This window comes from Haliotis rufescens, unplaced genomic scaffold, assembly GCF_023055435.1.
Source record: "Haliotis rufescens isolate VD_foot unplaced genomic scaffold, xgHalRufe1.0.p SCAF_7, whole genome shotgun sequence".
In the NCBI taxonomy this organism is placed as follows: domain Eukaryota; kingdom Metazoa; phylum Mollusca; class Gastropoda; order Lepetellida; family Haliotidae; genus Haliotis; species Haliotis rufescens.
In genome coordinates this window covers 50,983,178-51,004,494 of record NW_025964361.1, presented here as the reverse complement: position 1 = coordinate 51,004,494, position 21,317 = coordinate 50,983,178, and the positions used below count along the sequence as shown (strand labels likewise).

At 40.5% G+C, this 21,317-nt stretch overlaps 1 protein-coding gene across 8 annotated transcripts in view; it reads left to right on the top strand.

Moving 5' to 3' along the window:
* LOC124111218 (serine/threonine-protein phosphatase 6 regulatory ankyrin repeat subunit C-like) overlaps positions 1-21,317 on the top strand; it is a 108,626-nt gene that overhangs the window by 61,098 nt on the left and 26,211 nt on the right. For 7 of the 8 annotated variants that reach the window (XM_048387305.1, XM_048387303.1, XM_048387302.1 and 4 more), the window contains 2 exons: positions 18,899-19,158; positions 19,558-19,675. In XM_048387305.1, coding sequence (XP_048243262.1) covers positions 18,899-19,158; positions 19,558-19,675 — 378 coding nt within the window. Of the gene's footprint in view, positions 1-15,339; positions 15,584-18,536; positions 18,688-18,898; positions 19,159-19,557; positions 19,676-21,317 lie in introns of those variants that run through there. The other variant, XM_048387306.1, reaches the window with a different exon arrangement.

Here is a 21,317-nt window from a genome sequence, read left to right as displayed (position 1 = left end):
TGTGGGATGGAATTGGTCTTGTGCAGAGGGTCGGCCCTGTGGTCTTCCGGAACATCGGTCCAGGGAGAGGCAATGGTGTCACAGCAGCTCGGTACATTGATCAAGTCTTGAGACCACACGCCATACCTCATTTGGCACGTCGCCGTAACCACCGAGTTTCAACATGGTAACGCCCGTGCCCACACTGCGAGAGCAACACGAGACTTCCTCCAGCAGAATGGCATCAGAACCATACAGTGGCCTGTCCTCAGTCCCGATTTAAATCCATTTAAACACCTGTTTGACGAGATTCAAAGACAGCTGAATGACGTCCGACCAAGGCCGACAACTGCAGCTGAACTGCGCCAGGCGCTCCTCCGAGTGTGGGCTCAAGTGCCTATTGCCTTCATCAACCGCCTGATCCATTACATGTATCGGCGTTGCACGGCCGTCATCAATGCACATGGCGGACACACGAGATACTGACTTGTTGTGCCATTGTCTCAGAGACTAGTGTCGTGTTTCACTTTATGAACATTTGACGCTTTAATGTCAACCTTGATGATCAGTTTTGCCAAGTTTCATCTTTTAAATATGTCTCAAAGTATGTTTACAGTGTTTGGACAATTAAGGTTTCTCATATATCTATCCATGGTGACGTTTCTTTTGCGGTTCAGTATATATAACACAGAGTCCACGTGGAAACAATTAAATACATCATGTGTTTTTCCAAATAGCATGTTAGCACTGCACGGAAAATGTTCACTGGTAGGACATCCATTTATAGGGTGTCTTCACAAGAATGTGGAGGAGGTAGACTGACCCCTCAAACCAGGTTGAACATCAGTGAACCGTAGTCAGGGATTCTTGAATAAAGAAATAGAAACTTAGACTCGGGGCTATTGGTATTAACCACAGACATTCATTGTACAAAAAAAATTTGTCTCAAGAAAACACAATTTTTGCAACTAAATTCAATGCTTTCAGTGTGATCACGTATCAGTAATGATGTTTCTTCAGGTTTATTATTATGGTATGTGATTTAGAGACTTCATTTGATTTAAGGAGAAACGAAAGTCTGCATTCTACTAAGAGTAGGTGGATCACCTGGCCATATTGCAGGGGATGTGGCGTGATATCACTATAGGAAATCGTGTACGAAATTGTATACGTCAAGCCTGTGACTCATGGAGCTGCTTTCCGAGACACACCCATTTCCAGCTGGTATCATTTGGGCCATCTGTGCTGTGTTGGTTTCAATGGAGCGAATGCGACGGCTATCGATTGACATTATGTCGTAGCAATAAAGTATTTGGAGATCTCATGAATATCATTGATTTGCGTTTCAATAATTTTGCTGGAGAAACAGTGACAAAGACTAGCGGTGTTATATGGAGTCTATTTATACAGAGGGCATTCAATTTGAACAAATGGCTCAGCACGTTGTTTAAGCTGCCTTGCGATATTCTGAGTGTGACAAGCGAGGGAGCGTCAGCTTGAAGATGTTCCAGGTATTACAAGCAAATTAGGGATGATGATCTCGCTTGATACACAGTAAGTCTTACGCTTTTAATTTCCGATGCATTTTGAGGATAATAATTGTTTCATATGAGAAACAGTTCTTGTTTTTAGGCCTATCGTTGGTAGAAAACATTTAAGTTTTGTGGGTCTCAAACCGTTGGAAGTTTAGAACTGGTTTAGAATTGGTCTTCAGCAACACATCTCGTAAGAGGCGACTTTGCTGTCGCAAGAGGCGACTAACGGTATCACATGGTAAGGCTCCTCGATTTGGTGGATGCATGCCATCGTATCCTAATTGCGTAGAACGATCCTCATGACGTTACTGCGGATTGTCTGGTCCAGATTCAATTATTCACAGATAGTCATATAGCTGTCGTTAAGTAAGAAAGAAACAAAAATAGGTATTTCTGGAACACGGTGTCCCCTGTTTGTAGTGAGATCCAATAGATTTGGTGGCAGTTTGTCACAGTGGCTTGGGAGTATTACGAGTGTGTGTCTTTACACTTCCCAGCTAGCACTGCATAATTCTTTTTAAAAAAACATTTAAAGTGTAATAACGTCATGTATAAGCATTCGGTTCCAAGTAAAATTTCAAAAAATGCAAGGAAACACGAAACTATGAAGTGAAACTTGAAAGTCAAACGAAATCTGAATAAGATATGCAATATTGATTTCGTTTGTCAGGTGCATCTACCCGTGGTAGTTTCGTCTGTGTGTTGATTGTTGTTGTGAAGGACTGCAATGGCCACAAATACGTTGACCACTCTGGAAGATGACAGTGAGAACGAAATGTTGGAGGTCATCCCATTAGGAGGTAACGAGACGAGATGAAACTATATGTCATTTTTATTTTTCTACTGTCCACTTCTGATCATTAAGAGGTCAATGAACTCTAACAAAAGGGGAGGTCAGAGGTCACATGTAGCACTAATCATAGTTAGTGCTCGCTGATCTAGCATTGCCACATTTTCAATATTATGTACGGGAGATTGGAATCCTTTAAAATCAAAATTCGAAACATATGACAACACAAATATTCGCCGATCATGTACTATCACGTCTATGATAAGCTCCTTTCCACCATTGATCAGCTAAGAAGTCACTCAGTTTTATAAAATACGCTTTTTGAGTTGGTATTTGTATATATATTTGAGAAAAGTAATGACGTCAACACGAACTCCATTCAAATTGGCTTTGTTCTCCATTAAAAACCTGTTTCAAAATGGCGGAGTCAAAGTTTCAGAACCAGCTGACCTGACACTGGTGGATGACTATGGTAATAGCTTACTTCATCTTGCCTGTATTGGAGGTAACACAGCTATAGTACATCATGTTGTGTCACCCTCTAACATCAATACTAGAGGACGGTATGGAGATACATCAGTCATGGTAGCAGCTGGTAAAGGACACCAAAGTGTGTTTGATCTCCTCGTATCAAAGAAGGCTGACCTGACACTGGTGGATGACCATGGTAATAACTTACTTCATCTTGCCTGTATTGGAGGTAACATAGCAATAGTACAGCATGTTGTGTCACCCTCTAACATCAATACTAGAGGACGGTATGGACGCACACCAGTCATGGTAGCAGCTGGTAAAGGACACCAAAGTGTGTTTGATGCTCTCGTATCAGAGGAGGCTGACCTGACACTGGTGGATGACCATGGTAATAACTTACTTCATCTTGCCTGTATTGGGGGTAACCCAGTCATAATACAACATGTGGTTTCACCGTCTAACATCAATACTAGAGAGGACGAAGGACGTACACCCTTAATGACAGCAGCTGGTAAAGGACATCAAAGTGTGTTTGTTCTTCTCGCATCAGAATCAGTTGACCTGACTCTGGTGGATAAGCATGGTGATAGTTTACTTCATCATGCCTGTTATGGAGGTACCACAGCTATAGTACAACATGTTGTGTCACCCTCTAACATCAATACTAGAGGACGGTATGGAGATACACCAGTCATGGTAGCAGCTGGTAAAGGACACCAAAGTGTGTTTGATCTTCTCTTATCAAAGAAGGCTGACATGACACTGGTGGATGACCATGGTAATAACTTACTTCCTCTTGCCTGTATTGGAGGTAACACAGCTATATTACAACATGTCTTGTCCCCTTCTAACATAAATACTAGAGGACAGTATGGACTTACACCAGTCATGGTTGCAGCTTGTAAAGGACACCAAAGTATGTTTGATCTCCTCGTATCAAAGAAGGCTGACCTGACACTGGTGGATGACCATGGTAATAGTTTACTTCATCATGCCTGTGATGGCGGTAACACAGCTATAGTACAACATGTCTTGTCACCCTCTAACATCAATACTAGAGGACAGTATGGGTATACACCAGTCATGACAGCAGCTGGTAAAGGACATCAACGTGTGTTTCATATCCTCGTATCAAAGAATGCTGACCTGACACTGGTGGATAACCATGGTACTAGCTTACTTCATCTTGCCTGTGCTGGAGGTAACACAGCTATAATAGTACAACATGTCTTGTCACCCTCTAACATCAATACCAGAGCAGAGGATGGATATACACCCTTATTGACAGCAGCTGGTAAAGGACACCAACGTGTGTTTGATCTCCTTATTTCAAAGAATGCTGACCAGACACTTGGGGATAATCATGATAATAGCTTACTTCATCTTGCCTGTGCTGGAGGTAACACAGCTATAGTACAACATGTCTTGTTACCCTCTAACATCAATACTAGAGGACAGTATGGGTATACACCAGTCATGACAGCAGCTGGTAAAGGACACCAACGTGTGTTTGATCTCCTCGTATCAAAGAATGCTGACCTGACACTGGTGGATAACCATGGTACTAGCTTACTTCATCTTGCCTGTGCTGGAGGTAACACAGCTATAGTACAACATGTCTTGTCACCCTCTCACATCAATACTAGAGGAGAGGATGGATATACACCCTTATTGACAGCAGCTGGTAAAGGACACCGACGTGTGTTTGATCTCCTTATTTCAAAGAATGCTGACCTGACACTGATAGATGACCATGGCAATAGCTTACTTCATCATGCCTGTGCTGGAGGTAAGACAGCTATAGTACAACATGTCTTGTCACCCTCTAACATAAATAGTAGAGGACGTAATGGGTATACACCCTTATTGACAGCAGCTGTTAAAGGACACCAAAGTGTGTTTGATCTCCTCGTATCAAAGAAGGCTGACCTGACACTGGTGGATGACCATGGTACTAGCTTACTTCATCTGGCCTGTGCTGGAGGTAACACAGCTATAGTACAACATGTCTTGACACCCTCTAACATAAATAGTAGAGGACGTTATGGGTATACACCAGTCATGGTAGCAGCTGGTAAAGGACACCAAAGTGTGTTTGATCTCCTCGTATCAAAGAATGCTGACCTGACACTGGTGGATGACCATGGTACTAGCTTACTTCATCTGGCCTGTGCTGGAGGTAACACAGCTATAGTACAACATGTCTTGACACCCTCTAACATCAATTCCAGAGAAGAGGATGGATATACACCCTTAATGACAGCAGCCTCTGGAGGACACCAAAGTGTGTTTGATCTCCTCGTATCAAAGAAGGCTGACCTGACACTGCGGGATGACCATGGTGATAGTTTACTTCAGCATGCCTGTATTGGAGGTAAGACAGTTATAGTACAACATGTCTTGTCACCCTCTAACATCAATACTAGAGGTCAGTATGGGTATACACCCTTAATGACAGCAGCTTGTAAAGGACACCAACGTGTGTTTGATCTCCTTATTTCAAAGAATGCTGACCTGACACTGATAGATGACCATGGCAATAGCTTACTTCATCATGCCTGTATTGGAGGTAAGACAGCTATAGTACAACATGTCTTGTCACCCTCTAACATAAATAGTAGAGGGCGTAATGGGTACACACCAGTCATGACAGCAGCTGATAAAGGACACCGACGTGTGTTTGATCTCCTCGTATCAAAGAATGCTGACCTGACACTGGTGAATGACAATGGTAATAGTTTACTTCATCTTGCCTGTGCTGGTGGTAACACGGCTATAGTACAACATGTCTTGTCACCCTCCAACATCAACTTAGTTAGACAAAGTGGTTTGACTCCAGTTGTTTTCGCAGCTACTCTAGGCCATCAAAGTGTGTTTGACCTCCTGGTGTCAAGGAATGCTGACCTGACGCAGTGGATAGCAATTGTTATAGTTTGCTTCGTCCTGCCTGTCCTGAGGTCAAGACGGCAATAGTATGGCTGCCCGTACCACCCACGTATAGTGGTAGCTCAAGGAATAAAAGCTGCTCACATTACAGTATGCACCACAATTCTAGCGCAGGTTTTCAAAGACAAAAAGATGTCAAATGTCCGTTTTAGTTGTGTACACGCGTCAGAGCAACACATGTTGTTCCAAGCATTCAGTCACTTAGAATATCATAAGCATGTGTTCACGAAAACGCTCTGAAGGATTACGCGAAAAGGTGGTTCCCGTCACAAACACTTTGCAAAGCGTTAAGCAGCTGTACCACCCACCCAAACACACACGCACGTGTGTGCGCGCGCACACGCACACACAGGACATTTCCGGAAACACGTGTAGCTATGTATTCTGGTTCTAACCATATATTCTCCAAATGCCTTTTCATTTTATTGAAACTGTGTTCGGCATCGTTTTTCTTAGTGAATAAAGCCTCAGTGAAAGATATATTAAGTGTTTTCTTAAAATCACCCATCAATTTAAAGGATGTGAACAAATTTTACTACATCGGTTTATATACTTCCTGCTGGCTAGGATGATGTGGTTGAGGAATGAAAAAATTACAACCAACGCATACATTTTACAGTTGATACTAATTGTTTTGATGTGAGGCAGTTAAGATGCTTTTCGGGAACACCAAGATATGATTGACAATGTTACATTCATAGAAGACATGAAGAATACATTCTTTTTTCATCTTACAAAACGAGCATGTTTGGTACTGACTAACTTCATATTCACGGGTTCTTTATACATGGTATTTTGTGAATATATTTTTATCTTAAATCAAGAAGTTTGACATGTTAGGTAATTGTTATAATTTGTATATACATGTGTTTCCAGGTCAGATATTCAGACACCATCTATGGCGCAACCTCTGTGAAAGAATGTTTTCAAGTTGCGTTCATGTAACTGGATCACTATTCTACAGTTCATGGTTACAACAAGTAATCTGCTGATGCGATAATATCAGTATTATAGTTCACTGATATTTTACTATCAATATATTCCCTCCACGGTTTTGATATAATTGAGACCATTCTATAATCTATATATGTTATAAGCATTGAGATGTTTTAAGATCAATAAGATATCTCAAGTAAAATTTATACCGGATTGGTAAAATAGTCTTACTACTCAAACATGTGCAGTTACATTCATAATCATATTGATATTCAGTCGCAATGAAAGATGTTTTCACAAGTTTAGACCATTGTTATCGATTGTTATCACACCGATATACTATCACATTTGTCATTACAGCATATATGCCTATGCTATTAATGTACAACAACTAAACTAAATCTATTCTAGATAGTTGATGTCAAGCCTTGTATATGCTATATTGTGTTCAAAGCTCCTGACCCCAGAAAACCAGGAACTAACCAATCTGTTATCTATACTTGGGAACTTGAACTATGTGTCATGTAAAAGGCCTCTGCAGGTAGTGTTGTAGTGCAGACATGCGGTTACTACAATATTTATAGAATGTGTAACAATAGATTTTGGGCAGAAACCACGATAGAAATCGACTAAAAGAAAGTATTTTAAGTTTTCAAGAAGACAGAAAGCCTGAAATTTGGCTCTTTTCTAGAGCCGAAAGTGACGTCAATGTTTCTGCATAACAATGAGCGGAATATGTCGTCATAATATAGACTTGCAGTGGAGAACGTACCCTTGCAAGGCTTGCTTCGTTTTCTTTAGGGTGGGAGGGGGGGGGGGGGGGGGGGGGGGGGCAATCTTACCTAGGCTTACAAAGGAGCTGTGCTGTATACTTTCAGTGTCATGCATAGTGACGTTTTACGATATGACAAAAACTATGTTTATTATCTCCTAAATGAAATCATCAGTCACACTGAAAATCACACAAAACCGTAAAGCTTTCTTTGTGTAGTACGCTTGCAACTGATACCCTTGTTTATGGGGTGACAACATCATAGCATGTCGCCTGATAATAATCCACACCTATAAGATAACAGTTATTCTACCGTCACCGCGGAAGCTAATTTTCATAGAATTGGGCTTTTTTCAGTCATTGTCGGTAGCATATTTAAATTATTATACCTACAATTACAGGTTACAAAATGCACAGTTGCCGTTTCTACAATATTCAAAGGATGTGTGGCAATTCATTTCGTGCAGAAAACACGATAGAAATCTACAAAGCGAATGCATTTAGTTTGGGAGACGACAGAGAGTCCGGGATCTGGCGCTGTTCTATATACGACTGTGACGTCATATCTTTTGCTTCACAATGAGCAATATGACGCCATAATGGTGACGTGCGATGTAGAACGAAGGACTTTCAAAGTTTGATCAGTTTTCTTTAGGGATGGCCACCTTATGTTAGCTTACCAAGTTGCCGTGCTTATATGCTTTCAATGCATGTCATATTTTCGAGTGAAGTATTACAGTGTAAACAAACTGCTTGAGCATATACAGCGCCATAAATTGCTTACAGCCTGTTGTCGGTGATTCCGTAATTCAGATCGACAACCCACTCAAAACACTGGACTCAACCCATGCCGCTTCACTCAATATATTTGCTAACACCAAAGAGTTCGCGTGTTTTTTAGTCATGGTAGAATAAAGAAAAACATACTATGTTTTCAATGCTGCGCGTTCGGTTACAAATTCAATTTAGCGCTGTTAAATCTACGGGTAACCTAGGTCTACATTGAAAACACAGTATGTTTATCTCCTAAATATCAGTGACACTGTTCCATACTTATGTGGTACAACCTGAACCACAACTGATATCACCTTTAGGAATGCATTTCAAGATCCGAAAGAATCAGGTGATGATCATCCCTGAAATACAGTTTCAGACAGAAAAAGAACCATTTTGTAGAGGGTAAACAGTAGTGGCAGTTATTTTATAGTTATTTGTTGATACTTCGATATCCCTTCTGACAGGAAGGTACTTCGGAATTACAGATGATTTGTGTTTTATAGGGTTTCTTTTGTGTATGAGCGTATATCCTGCAGGATAATGTCACACCTTCTATGTGTTATATTTGTACAGCATGTCCGAATTAACGTATATCCTGCAGGATAATGTCATACCTTATATGTGTTTTATTTTGTACGGCTTGCCCGAATGAGCGTATATCCTGTAGGATAATGTCACACCTTGTATGTGTTTTATTTTGTACGGCTTCCCGAATGAGCGTATACCATGCAGGATAATGTCACACCTTGTATGTGTTCTATTTTGTACAGCTTGCCCGAATAAGCGTATATCCTGCAGGATAATGTCACACCTTGTATGTGTTTTATTTTGTACGGCTTCCCGAATGAGCATATATCCTGCAGGATAATGTCACACCTTGTATGTGTTCTATTTTGTACAGCATGTCCGCATTAGGGTATCTCTTCCAGGATAATGTGACACCTTGTATGTGGTTTTTTTGTACGGCTTGCCCGATTGAGCATATATCCTGCAAGTTAAAGGTACATACGAAACGGCTCGCCCTTCTGCCACTCCTGTAATTCTACAGATTTGTACATTGTACTGTGCACATGTATTGACCGTATTTGTATACAAGCGTATCAAGCGTGTGTAGTTTCGACTTTATATAAAACGAATACATCAACACTTCTATCCATATAATATTGCCTGTTGATGTAACATATGTCAACCTATTCCTTGACAATGGCGTTCCCCCGTTGAATTCTGGCTTATAGCTTCAATCAAACCAATCTATAAAAAGTAAAGGAAGTTAAGCTGACCCTGACATTGCAGGTTCAGACAGACAGAAAGTTTCGTCTCGTCTCACCTCAATACAGTTCTTAAAAATATAAAATTATAATACGTTATATATACAGTGTATTGAGCCACTTTTTTGAGTTATGAGAGACGGAAAAGTCAGTAAAATCTGATATTTCTGTTGCTTTCTGATTTAATCGTTCAAGGCTGTATTGACATACTGGCTACATGTACAAGCCTTCCCTAATTGTTTTAATCTCAGCGAAGCGCAAGCCGGGATCAGGAATAACTACTCAACTATTTACAATGTGTTTATTCTAAATGTGCTGAGATACTTGTAAGAATTTCAATAGAATAATTTGTATTGTGTGCTTGTTGATTTTAATAACGCCTTTGATACAGTTTGGAGATGTCGTTTGTGGACTAGACTGATAGGAATATTCAAAGGAATATTTTTACTGAACCAGATAACGTATGCTTCACATAATATTGATGCAACGGATTGTTTCGTATTGGTGTACAACAAGGTGAACATTTTGTCACCCTTCTTATTCGCACTGTGCCTAGACATATAAACGTTTCTATCTGAAATAGTTTGAATGAAGTGCAAAGTGTAAATAACATCATTAACGATTCACTTCGTTTGTACTAAAACTTTAGTGATGTTATATGGTATGATATACTGAAGGATTAAACTTCAGATCTAAGAAAATGTTTAACTGTATTTGAAGAATAATGTATAAATGTAAACTCATTGTGAATGTAGATATCAATCAGGCAACGAGGGCCATGCATACAGTGTTTCAAACAAAATAGCCTTTAAGAACTGCATATCGATTGTCAGCTTAAACGTTTTTCACCAAATGGTCCAGTCTGTATTGTTATATTGTTCAGAAATAGGAGCTTTGAGAAACCAATACTCTTGGAACATGTACATTTAAATGTATTAAACATATTGGCATACCTTAGTTATAACAATCAACGCGTACGCGACATGTACATGGCTAACTGGGGGAATATCAACTCAGCAGGTACACTAAAGTATGATCTCGTGCTGGTGAAAATTTCTACCTTCTGATAACACTCTCTCAGATAGTGCTTGCAAATTGATATTTCGTTTACCTACTGTAATCAAGACTACAACTTTCCACTTCTGAATGTCATGTTTGTCATGGTTAAAACAGTTGATATTATTACCATCTGACCTAAGTACTTGTCTTACTTGCTTTAGAACTGCTAATCTCAAGTTGCCTGTTGAAAATGAAAGATGTTTTTAAAGAAGAAATTATGCATTATGTAAATATGCAATCGGTGATGAAATGCATTGTTTGTTGTAATGTCACTATTTTTCAGACATTAAAATTCAGTTGCAACCTGCTTGTTACTGTTAATATCCTACCACTGTCTCAGCTGGTTGTTATTCTTTGTAACTACTCTCCGTGTACGTGCACGTGCAGAGGTTGGACGATCTGATTTAGATGAGTTGGGATTACACCTTATTTCAGGGTTTTGCAGACAGACAGAGACTCCTAGTTTATTTGAGTCTCACCTCATTTTTACATATTAAACACTGTACTGTGACATAAAATTGAGCCACTAGTTTTTTGGGGGTTATGAGGGGCTAGATGTATGTTCAAAGCATATTTTGAAAAGACCAATCTCCTAAATAGAAACCAGGATACCTTTACGTAAAAACGTTTACATACAATACAGAATAATCTAGAAACTATATATACCTTAGCTCTGATATTAATGTTCTTGCACAGATTTAAGATAGTTTTGCAGTTTCTGGCACTGACCCTTGCAATTCTGGGACGGTCCAGGATAAAACAAACTTTAAATGATCACTTTCATTTTGTATTTTCAGTAAAACCGGACGAACATCATTATACACTGGACAGTGTAATAACACATGTATCTCACCCTCAACGCAGCTGTTACAGTTAACACACACTCTTCCGTCCAGATGTACCTTTATATACCGTCCAGTTTCCAATCGAAAAGGAGCCATCCAGCTCCTAAAAACTGCTAGCTATTTACCATTTAATGTAGACATGGCACATTGGTTGAAATGTTCCACACTGTGCTCGCTCTTGAACTGGTTGTACAGACGTAGTTTGTTTCCTCCGTTACCCTTTAACTGTTAACTTGGTTTATTGATGCAGTCAATCTTTTTTGTACTTCTCAAATACTTTCTCTCACTTCTTTACGGAGAGCGGAAGGTCCGGGGTTCGATCCCCGGCCTCGTCATACCAAAAGACGTTAAAAGATGGTACTTGTTGTTACCCTGTCTGGCGCTCGGCATTAAGGGGCTAAAACAAGGACTGGTCGGCTCGGAGTCAGTATACTGTGTCTGAGTGGGGTATTCATGTTAAACTGCGGCATGGTATCTCAGTTGGCTAGCACTATAAATCGGCATCAGTCCGGACTAGTACAAGCAGCCACACAAACACACACACGTACATGCACGTCGCTATATAAGTGCAATAAACTTGGACGCGACGTTAACCCCCAGCACCATCTTTACTAATATGACGATAATGATAATCATTATCCGTTGAAATGAAGCTTCCAGTACTAAGTCTTTATACTTGGAATGAACTTTACGAATCCATCACGTCTGTTGGCCCACATAAAACCTTTCCTTCGTGTTCTGTGTTGAAGAGAGCTAAAGCGTTTATATAACTTAGGTACGGTCTCCAACTGTCGTATTGTTAAAGGTACCCATCCAAAGTCTCCTGATTCAGAATTACTTGGAGCAAATTCTCTAAGGCCGATAAAAGTCTCACAGCCTTATTTTGAATTGCATTCATACACGAGAGGTTATGGTTTCCCCAGACTTCTGCTCCGAGCTGGATTGTAGAACACACCATGGAGTCGTACAGTTTAGTGTACGTATTATACTTCATGCCACACAAACTTGAGGATCAGGAGCCCTAGTGCCATGTTTGATAATCTAAATGTTCTGTGAGTAGCAATACTAAATGGTTGTAACTGATGGCAACTTCAATAGGCGTTGTTCCACAAATAATTTATTATGCTTGTGGTTCTGCACGCAGGCGGATTTCTGAAATGGATTGATCTTTATTTTGGTGCATTGATAGTCATTTCATTACATATATATTCTCAGTCACCTAATTTCCAATGTTCTTCTAGAAGTCAACTTCTGAATCGCAAAGCTTTTCAATATCAGCTATAGCCTTTTCTACGTATTGTCGCTTAGCTTTTGTAACATACCAATAAAAAAACCTTCTCTTTGCAACATCCACTGCCTTGTACTGGCGCTTCCTTGTCCATTCAGTGTACTCCGTTTCCTCTCTGCATCACACGTCATACACTTGAAATGTGTGCAGTACATCGTAGCCCACATGGTGTATGTAGGATAGCTGCTATTTGCGGCTGATATGGATTCAACGCTAACGGCTCAGTACTGGTGCGTTGACATTCATACCATTCTCGAGGAAGTCACCAACGCACAAGTACAGTCAAGCTGCTCCACTGCAAGGGCAGACACTCAGACCCTCTGTACACTGTACCTATGTACTTATAACTTGTATGTATGGTTCTTTGGGAAATCATGTTGTCTATATTATTGCCCTAGAACATCAGCCTATTGAGGATCACGATAGTCTGGGATATTAGAATGAATCAAACCCTCATTGACCATACGTTGAAAAGGCTTTGAGTCTGTTAAATACTATCAACCACATTTCACACACACATACGATTCTCTAATGCGAAAATCCTCCTCTGAAACTTATATTTACCTGCAAAATAGGACGGCGTCGTGATGAAATCTTCCAACGTTTAATCAAGCTACAATGAACATGACGCAAGGACGTTCAGGCCGCAGCCAATCAGAAGGCTGCATTCGGCTATCAAGTTAAAGTGGCGTGATTAATGTTCATGTAAGAGTGGTCCCCCTTTGACCGTATTCGTCATTTTGGTGTCACACAGAAGCGTTCCTAAAATCCATGCCGGATGCACTTGAATCCAATCCTTTTGTTACACTTGCATCAAATCGGCGATTTTGTAACAACCAGCAATTACATCATTAAATTATGGTACATGCCGTCAACTGTTGGCTGGTCCAGCCTCAATTATTGACAGACCTCCGCTGTATAGTTCAAATGGTTAGGTGTGTCGTAAATCAATATTGACTCACTCAATATGTTATTACAACCATGGGGACCTGGGGACCTACACTGTCCAGAAATCTCCACAATAACACTTCCTGGTTTGTCAACGTATCCAAATTGCGTGACTGCACATGAAGCCAATCACAACTCAATGAGCACAGAGATAGGCATATGGGTCACTGACATGTGACGCTAAGGTCAGATTGATGAAGATTTTTTAACTTGAGTTTGAGATGTTTGCTTATGATCCTGTGCCAGACTTCGTGTTTTATGGAATTCCAGAATGATGACAATATTGTTTCATACCAAATAGTAGAGTTCATACAAATTTAATGAAGTATATTTACAGAATAACCCACGAGGTACGAGTGATTACGGGAAATATGTTATATTTGAAATTATTTGAGCTAATTTCACTCGTGACATATTTCCTGTAATTACTCGTACCGATCGGGTTATTCTATTGATTACCAAAAATCACATCAAAGACATGTTTCAAGGAGGTAAAACCTGTCACCGATCAGGATTCAGCTGTTTGTATCAATCCGCGTGTGAAAAAACACTGTCCACTCACTCCAATCGAATTACTCAGTTAACGTGTTGTTACGCGTTAAAAATATAGTTTTGTTAAAAAACTTTAAAGATTACATTTCTGTCTGATTTACACAGCGTTCACTATCGGAGCCATACTATCTAGCATTGATAAAGAAGACAAGTTTCCAAACAGGTTCATCAGGTTTTTTAATCAAGGCCTGTTTTGACAAGATCTCGTCACTGACAGACAGCCGCCGCCGTGCTTCAGCAGAGACACAGATTTCACATCGAGAAGAGGAAACACGCACAGGAGTTGATATTTTGATGTGATTCATTAATGGTCGAATAGCTGTTGATCGATAGTCACGTTGTCCAATGAAAAGAGATCTTTGTTTAACTGACCAATCACTAATTGCAAATATCAAAAAGATATACGCTCGTAACACTGCATTTTTTAGCCCATATGGGTCATCGAGTGTGCTTAAGCTGCTCTCAGTGATCTATCATCTCTAAATGCAATGTCCTTGAATAAATCAAGGAAGTTGAAAGTTTTCCATATTTATTATTGAAATTAGTTCCCGCAGTGCGTGAGTGAGTGATTTGGGTTTAACACCGCTTTTAACAGTATTCCAGTCATATCACGGCGTGTCAGCTTTATGTGGGAGGAAAGCCCGAAGTGATGCAGGTCTCAGACGTTTACCACTTCGGTGAAACCCACGAGCACGGGTATGGTGCTGACAAACCTAGAAACATAATCGTGGCGAACCGGGATTCGAACCCACAATCATAGGTTTCTGGCGTGTCGAAGGGACGCAACTCTGCACAGCGAATCGCGGCGCCTTAGACGATTGGGCCACCCCTGCCCATTCATAGCAATACAGACTTGGTGGGTATCATGAATTGGGGTTGATATTTAATCACCTATGACAAGGACGATATCAGATTTTTATGCACGATTTGCCATTTTACTCTAGAAACCGCAATGAAAGTTGACCGATGCTGGCCTTGAGTAAAGATAGGATAGGGCATTTCTGACATTAATACATCTAGAAATATTGAAGTGACTACACATGGCCCGTGCTCCTCTAACCACACCTAAAAGTCTCTTTCTATAGGAGATTGAATCTAAAAGGAAAGAATGAGAAAGTGATTTAACTTGTCTGGCGACATTCTGGGTGTGACGTAACTTGCCTGGCGACATTCCAGGTGGGACAAGCAAGGGAGTGACGGGCTGGCAACGTTCCAGATAGTACAAGCAGAGGACAAAATCGGAATAAGTGATAGATAATTTATTTAATTTATAAGGTACATCTGCAAGAGGCAATTTCGTCTTTGCGAAGGACTACAATAGCCACAAATACGTTGACCACACTGGAAGATGACGGTGAGGACGCAATGTTGTAGGCTATCACACCAGGAGATGACGCGACGATAGCCAACTCAGGTGAGTTTATGAGTTGAAACTATAATTTCATATTTACCTTTTTCCTGTTCTCTTCTCACCGAGAAGGCAGGTCAGGGGTCAGTTAACTGTGACTAAGAATGGAGGTCAGAGGTCACATGCAGTACTAATAATATTTTAAGGGCCGAAGTAGAAAACGTTTGTGCTCGCTCGTCTAGCATTGCAACATTTTCAATATTTTGTACGGGATAACGCAATTCAAAATCTGGAACATAAACCGACACACACTTTCAACGACTACTATCACTTCTATCAGTTCACGAATTTCATTGTTACGAATGAACGTATTTAGAGTTTTTACTTTGTTACATTGAAAAGAAAACTGAAAGTGACGTCGAAACCATTCAAATGGGCGTCATTTTCAATTCAAATTGTTTTTCCAAAATGGCGTACAAAAACTAGTGGGATTTTGTTACCTTTGTACGTGGTGAAGAAAGTTGCTTTATGATTGCTCTGCTTTTGTTAAAGTCACGGGTATGCTATTCTGTAGATCCATAATTCTGTGCACACAGCTGATTTCTATGACCGTTAGTCGGGACATAATAAGGCATTCTGAGACTTCGATAGGCGTTTACTATGTAGCCATGACTCCTTTGTATGTATAACACTACTATTGACGTGCCATGAACGTAGGCGCACACTGAGTCACAATGACAGATACATTGCAGCACCCACCAGTGATGTCCTGCCACTTCATGAGGGTCACAAATTTTCCGACGTCCATACAGTTTGGCCCTGACTCTATGCAGGTTCATACTCCAATGAACTCACACAAAGTGAAGGTCAATTCTTAAGTAAACACATGATTGTCAGCCATTGACAGCTGTGAGGTGTGAGTAACCGTGATGTAGGTCGAGTTCTGCCACATCCAAGTTCGGGGTGGAGAGGCATTTACTTTGATGTTATTATTGTTTACTGGGGGTAATTGCTTTCTAACTAATAACTGTTAGACATGTTAAATGTATATCAGAATGTTAATTCATAAAGTTTGCTGTAGAAATATATTCGTTTAGCATTTTAAAACCTTTTTCTATTACCCGTCACCCCTACAATAGAAACGATGGCATGTTCGATTTCCAAGAAATGACCTCTCGCACACATTTCCGAGAAACGACAGCCAGTCCACAGTGTTCAACAGTGTGCAAAAGTTTGATAGAAATTAAAACATCTCTCTTTGGATTAAGTTAGGAGTGTTATTTGTCAACTTCGTTTAAAAAACTATGTGTTTTGAACACTTATTATGAACTACTCAAGACTTTGGTGTTTTTTAATCTTGAACTTTAGTAATATTTGTTACATATATAACTACCTGTGACCACTTTTCGGAATGTTCTAAGATCGCGGACCTGTGCACCTGTGTAATTGCGCGTTGCAAGAGAGCGCCGTTTTCCAACCTATGTTGCAGTCATGGTAGAATGGAGATAAACCTACTGTGTTTTGAAACCTCTTTATTATAATTTATATATATTAAAATTATAATAAAGAGGTATCTATTCCACAGTGGGACTACATCAAATTTCAAAACACAGTAGGTTTATCTCCTAAATGAAACAAGCCCTGACCAATACATTACATATATTTGCCTGTGTTTACGTCCTCAGTGTCAGTGTTTGATGATCGGATAGGAGTTGTCTCCCCTGAAGAGCGCTCATCATATGTAAACAATGTTTAATCCGCTGCTTTGTCAATTTTTTGTCCTCTCAGCTGCTCCCGGGCGATCATTTACACATATCACAGTATCCGATTTCCGATCACATAAATAAACAGCCAGTGAATAGCTTCTTGTATCTTATCCTTGGTTGTCCCCCCATTTTAGCGCTTCTGAGAAAACGGTAGACAGGGGATGTCATTCACACATTTGTTGTTGTATCCTCAGTCACACAATATCCTTCTCATTGCAGTGTAGACTTAGCTGTTTGTAATACATTTTTACAGTCCTGAGTTACAACAAAGTTCACTATTATTAACAAATGTAAATTTTGGAATAACAGAGGCGGTCTCCACGAAATGAAAGTCCAACAACTGGTAGTCTAGATCACATACTTTGTGTACTTCTCTGACAAGTGAACGCCTCCCTGGTCTAGTGGTAGATGATCTGCCTGGAGAGGCGAAGGTCCGGGGTTCATTCCCCAGCTGCATCATACCAAAAGATTTTTAAGAGGGTACTTGTTGCCCCCATTTGTGGTCTTTCTGTGTAGCAAAAACATTTGAATTAGAGATCATTCTGGTTTGGTGCCCAAATACTGCAGTCTTCCCATAGGTCTTCGCGGAACAGTTGGCAGATTGTGAATGTGCAAATGAGAGAAAATGACGGAAATAGTTTCAGCTAAAGAGGTTAACCCAGACAGTCAAAATAATAGTGAACATAGGTAGCACACACACACACGCAAGCACACATGCATGCACCTGCTCCCTACACACACAAACACACACACCAGCACACACGCAAGAACACATGCATGCACCCCCACACACCCCAGCACACATGCATGCACCTCCTCCCTACACACACAAACCCACTCACCAGCACACACACAAGAACATATGTATGCACCCCCACACACCCCATCACCCATGCATGCACCTCCTCCCTACACACACAAACACACACTAGCACACACGCAAGAACACATGCATGCACCCCCACACACCCCAGCACACATGCATGCACCTCCTCCCTACACACACAAACCCACACACCAGCACACACACATGCACACATGCATGGACCTACACACACCCCAACACACATGCATGCACCCCAGCATACACAGAAACGCACACACACCAGCACACACGCATGCATACACACATACACACACACCCCAACACACACAAAACACACGGACACACACTTTGTGGTTACAATACTAAAAGATTGCTGAATGTTCCATACACTCCCATCAAATAAATTCTCATTCCTCTTCAAATTCAGAATTTCTCAGTTGGGATGGAGGGGGAAAGCAAGAGTGACAATGACAATCGACCTGAAACAACACAAGCCAGATTAGATAGCCCGCCAGAAGACACCAGGACATCAGCTTAATTACCGACGACCATGTCTTTCACTCGTTCGTGTTGCTGCGGTAATGTTGCAGATTTCCATTCATCCCTTTCCTGTAATAACTATAAAAGCTAAGTGCGCAAATCACATAGAGAGGAGTCAATAATTTTCATCTGCAACATTTAATTATTCCGAAATTGTGACATGGCCCCAACTTTTATTGTGTGGAAAAACTGTTAAAATGCGAAATTTGTCACAGATACTAGAAAACTATAAACGATTTTACTCCAAAGGTCAACACTCTGTTGAAATGGACACTGCAGAGATCAGTGAGACGGGCGATCTGTCGGCGGGGATCATATCTAAAGGAAGTCAGAGGGAGCATGCCAGCGACTCAACAGAGAGTTCTAGTTCAGAATCAGAGTTGGAGAGGGAAAAGGAACGTCTTCTCGCAGAAGAGAAGCGCCTGACTAGATCCCACAGAAAACAACAACTCCGAGCTGAAGTCAATGAGCTAAAAGCTTCAGTAGAGGATAAAAAGGTCCAGAAACAGGCAAGTGTGAAACCCAGGTTCCTGACGGAAATAGTTTCAACTAAAGAGGTTAACCCAGACGGTCTAAATAATAGTGAACATAGGTAGCACACACACACACGCAAGCACACACACACACACACACACACACACACACCAGCACACATGCATGCACCTCCTCCCTACACACACAAACCCACACACCAGCACACACACAAGCACACATGCATGCACCTACACACATACATGCACCCCAGCATACACAGAAATGCACACACACCAGCACACACGCATGCATACACACACACACCAACACACACAAAACACACAGACACACACTTTGTGGTTACAATACTAAAAGACTGCTGAATGTTCGATACACTCCCATCAAATAAATTCTTATTCCTCTTCAAAATTCAGAATTTCTCAGTTGGGATGGAGGGGAAGAGCAAGAGTGACAATGACAATCGACCTGAAACAACACAAGCCAGATTAGATAGCCCGCCAGAAGACACCAGGCCATCATATGTTTCTTCAGGTGTGTATACGTACCATTACATACCATACTTGATTGTATGAATAGTCAGTGCTTCAGTTGCAGGACTCTGCTTGACCAGAGTCTATTCAGCATACACCCACTTCCTTTTGCATTAATATTGATACCAACATGCAACTACCCAGAGGTAGAAAGTGCAGAGCTCCAGATAACTTTTTCAGCATTTGAGTTTTTACTCTAGGGATTCTATTTTAATTGGGTTATTAAATTTTTCATTGGGTTACCAATATTTTTTTCACACATCTATTCATCACTCTATTGGGTTTTTCCCAAAATTAGTGAACAATTTTTATCTAAAAAAAGAAATAATGTTTTAGATGTATATAACTGTTCTAAATATATAGGCTTGACAGATAGCTAGCTACATAAGTGTACATATACACTCAGAGAATCAGTTTGCAAAAACTTAGTTCAGGAGAAAGACTCATTGGATGTATTTGAGAGTGAGAAAGTTGCTAAGATGCAATTTGACAGGGAAATAGAATTGCTGAAAGCATGGACACTTAATACAATATATATTTAGGGTCCATGCTGAAAGTAAAGAGAGATATAGAGAGAGAAAAACAAGAATATGTGGAGAAAGAACATGGGTATGAACGTGAGAGATATGAGCTTGAAAGACAAGAAAAGCGGTAACAGCGGGAGCATGAGCGCGAGATGGAAAAACTAAGCAGAGGGTTTGAATTGGGGAGGACTAGAAGTAGATTTGTTGAACAGGAAGAGAACATTGCCCAATTTATTAGATTTGTTTCTCGCTTTCGCGAAAGTGAAATAGACAGTTTTTTTGCTCAATTTGAAAAGACAGCAACAAATTTATAATGTTCTTGACATTGTTGGACTTCTTTATTACAAAGTGGTCTAGTTGGTATGGCTCAGGAGGCCTATGCAGCTTTATCTGTGGAGGAAAGTTCAGAGTATGCAGTTGTTAAACAAGCCATTTTGAGCACTTACGAACTTGTTCCAGAGGCATATAGACAAAAGTTCAGAAATTACAAAAAAATTGAAAATCAAACCCATGTTGAGTTTGGTATGGTCAAGGAGTCTAATTTTGACAGATCGTGTGCATCCGAGAACGTAGGTGGAAACTATGACAAACTGAAACAATTAATGTTGATTGAAGAGCTCAAAAGGTGTAGTTCAACTGATGTGAAGGTGTATTTGGATGAGCATGATGTAAAAACGTGGCGGGAAGCGGCTACGTTAGTAGATAGGTACACACTCACTCACAAAAGTGTATTTTCAAGGAATTTTCAGTCTAGAGATTATCATGGCGGAGGTCGTGGTAGTGGCAACAATTATCCAGAACGAAAATTTCAGTCCAGTTACCAAAGCTATGGGAGTGATCGCTCATCCTATGGTCAATCGTGGCAAAGTCAGTCCGATCACAAGTCTGTGAATAATGGTGGACAAAGTCGTGGTCAGTCATTCACGGGTTATTCCAATTACAATTCTGGTCGAGGTCAGCAATTTCAGGGTCAGCGTAACGGTTATTCTAGAGGTCATGGTGGTAACCAAGGTTACAGTGGTAAATCTCACTTAGCTAGTAACTCAGGTAGTCTGGAAAACAGACATGGTAGCTATGGTAATGGTAGGAAAAATCAAACTCAGAGTGGGGGACCCAAAG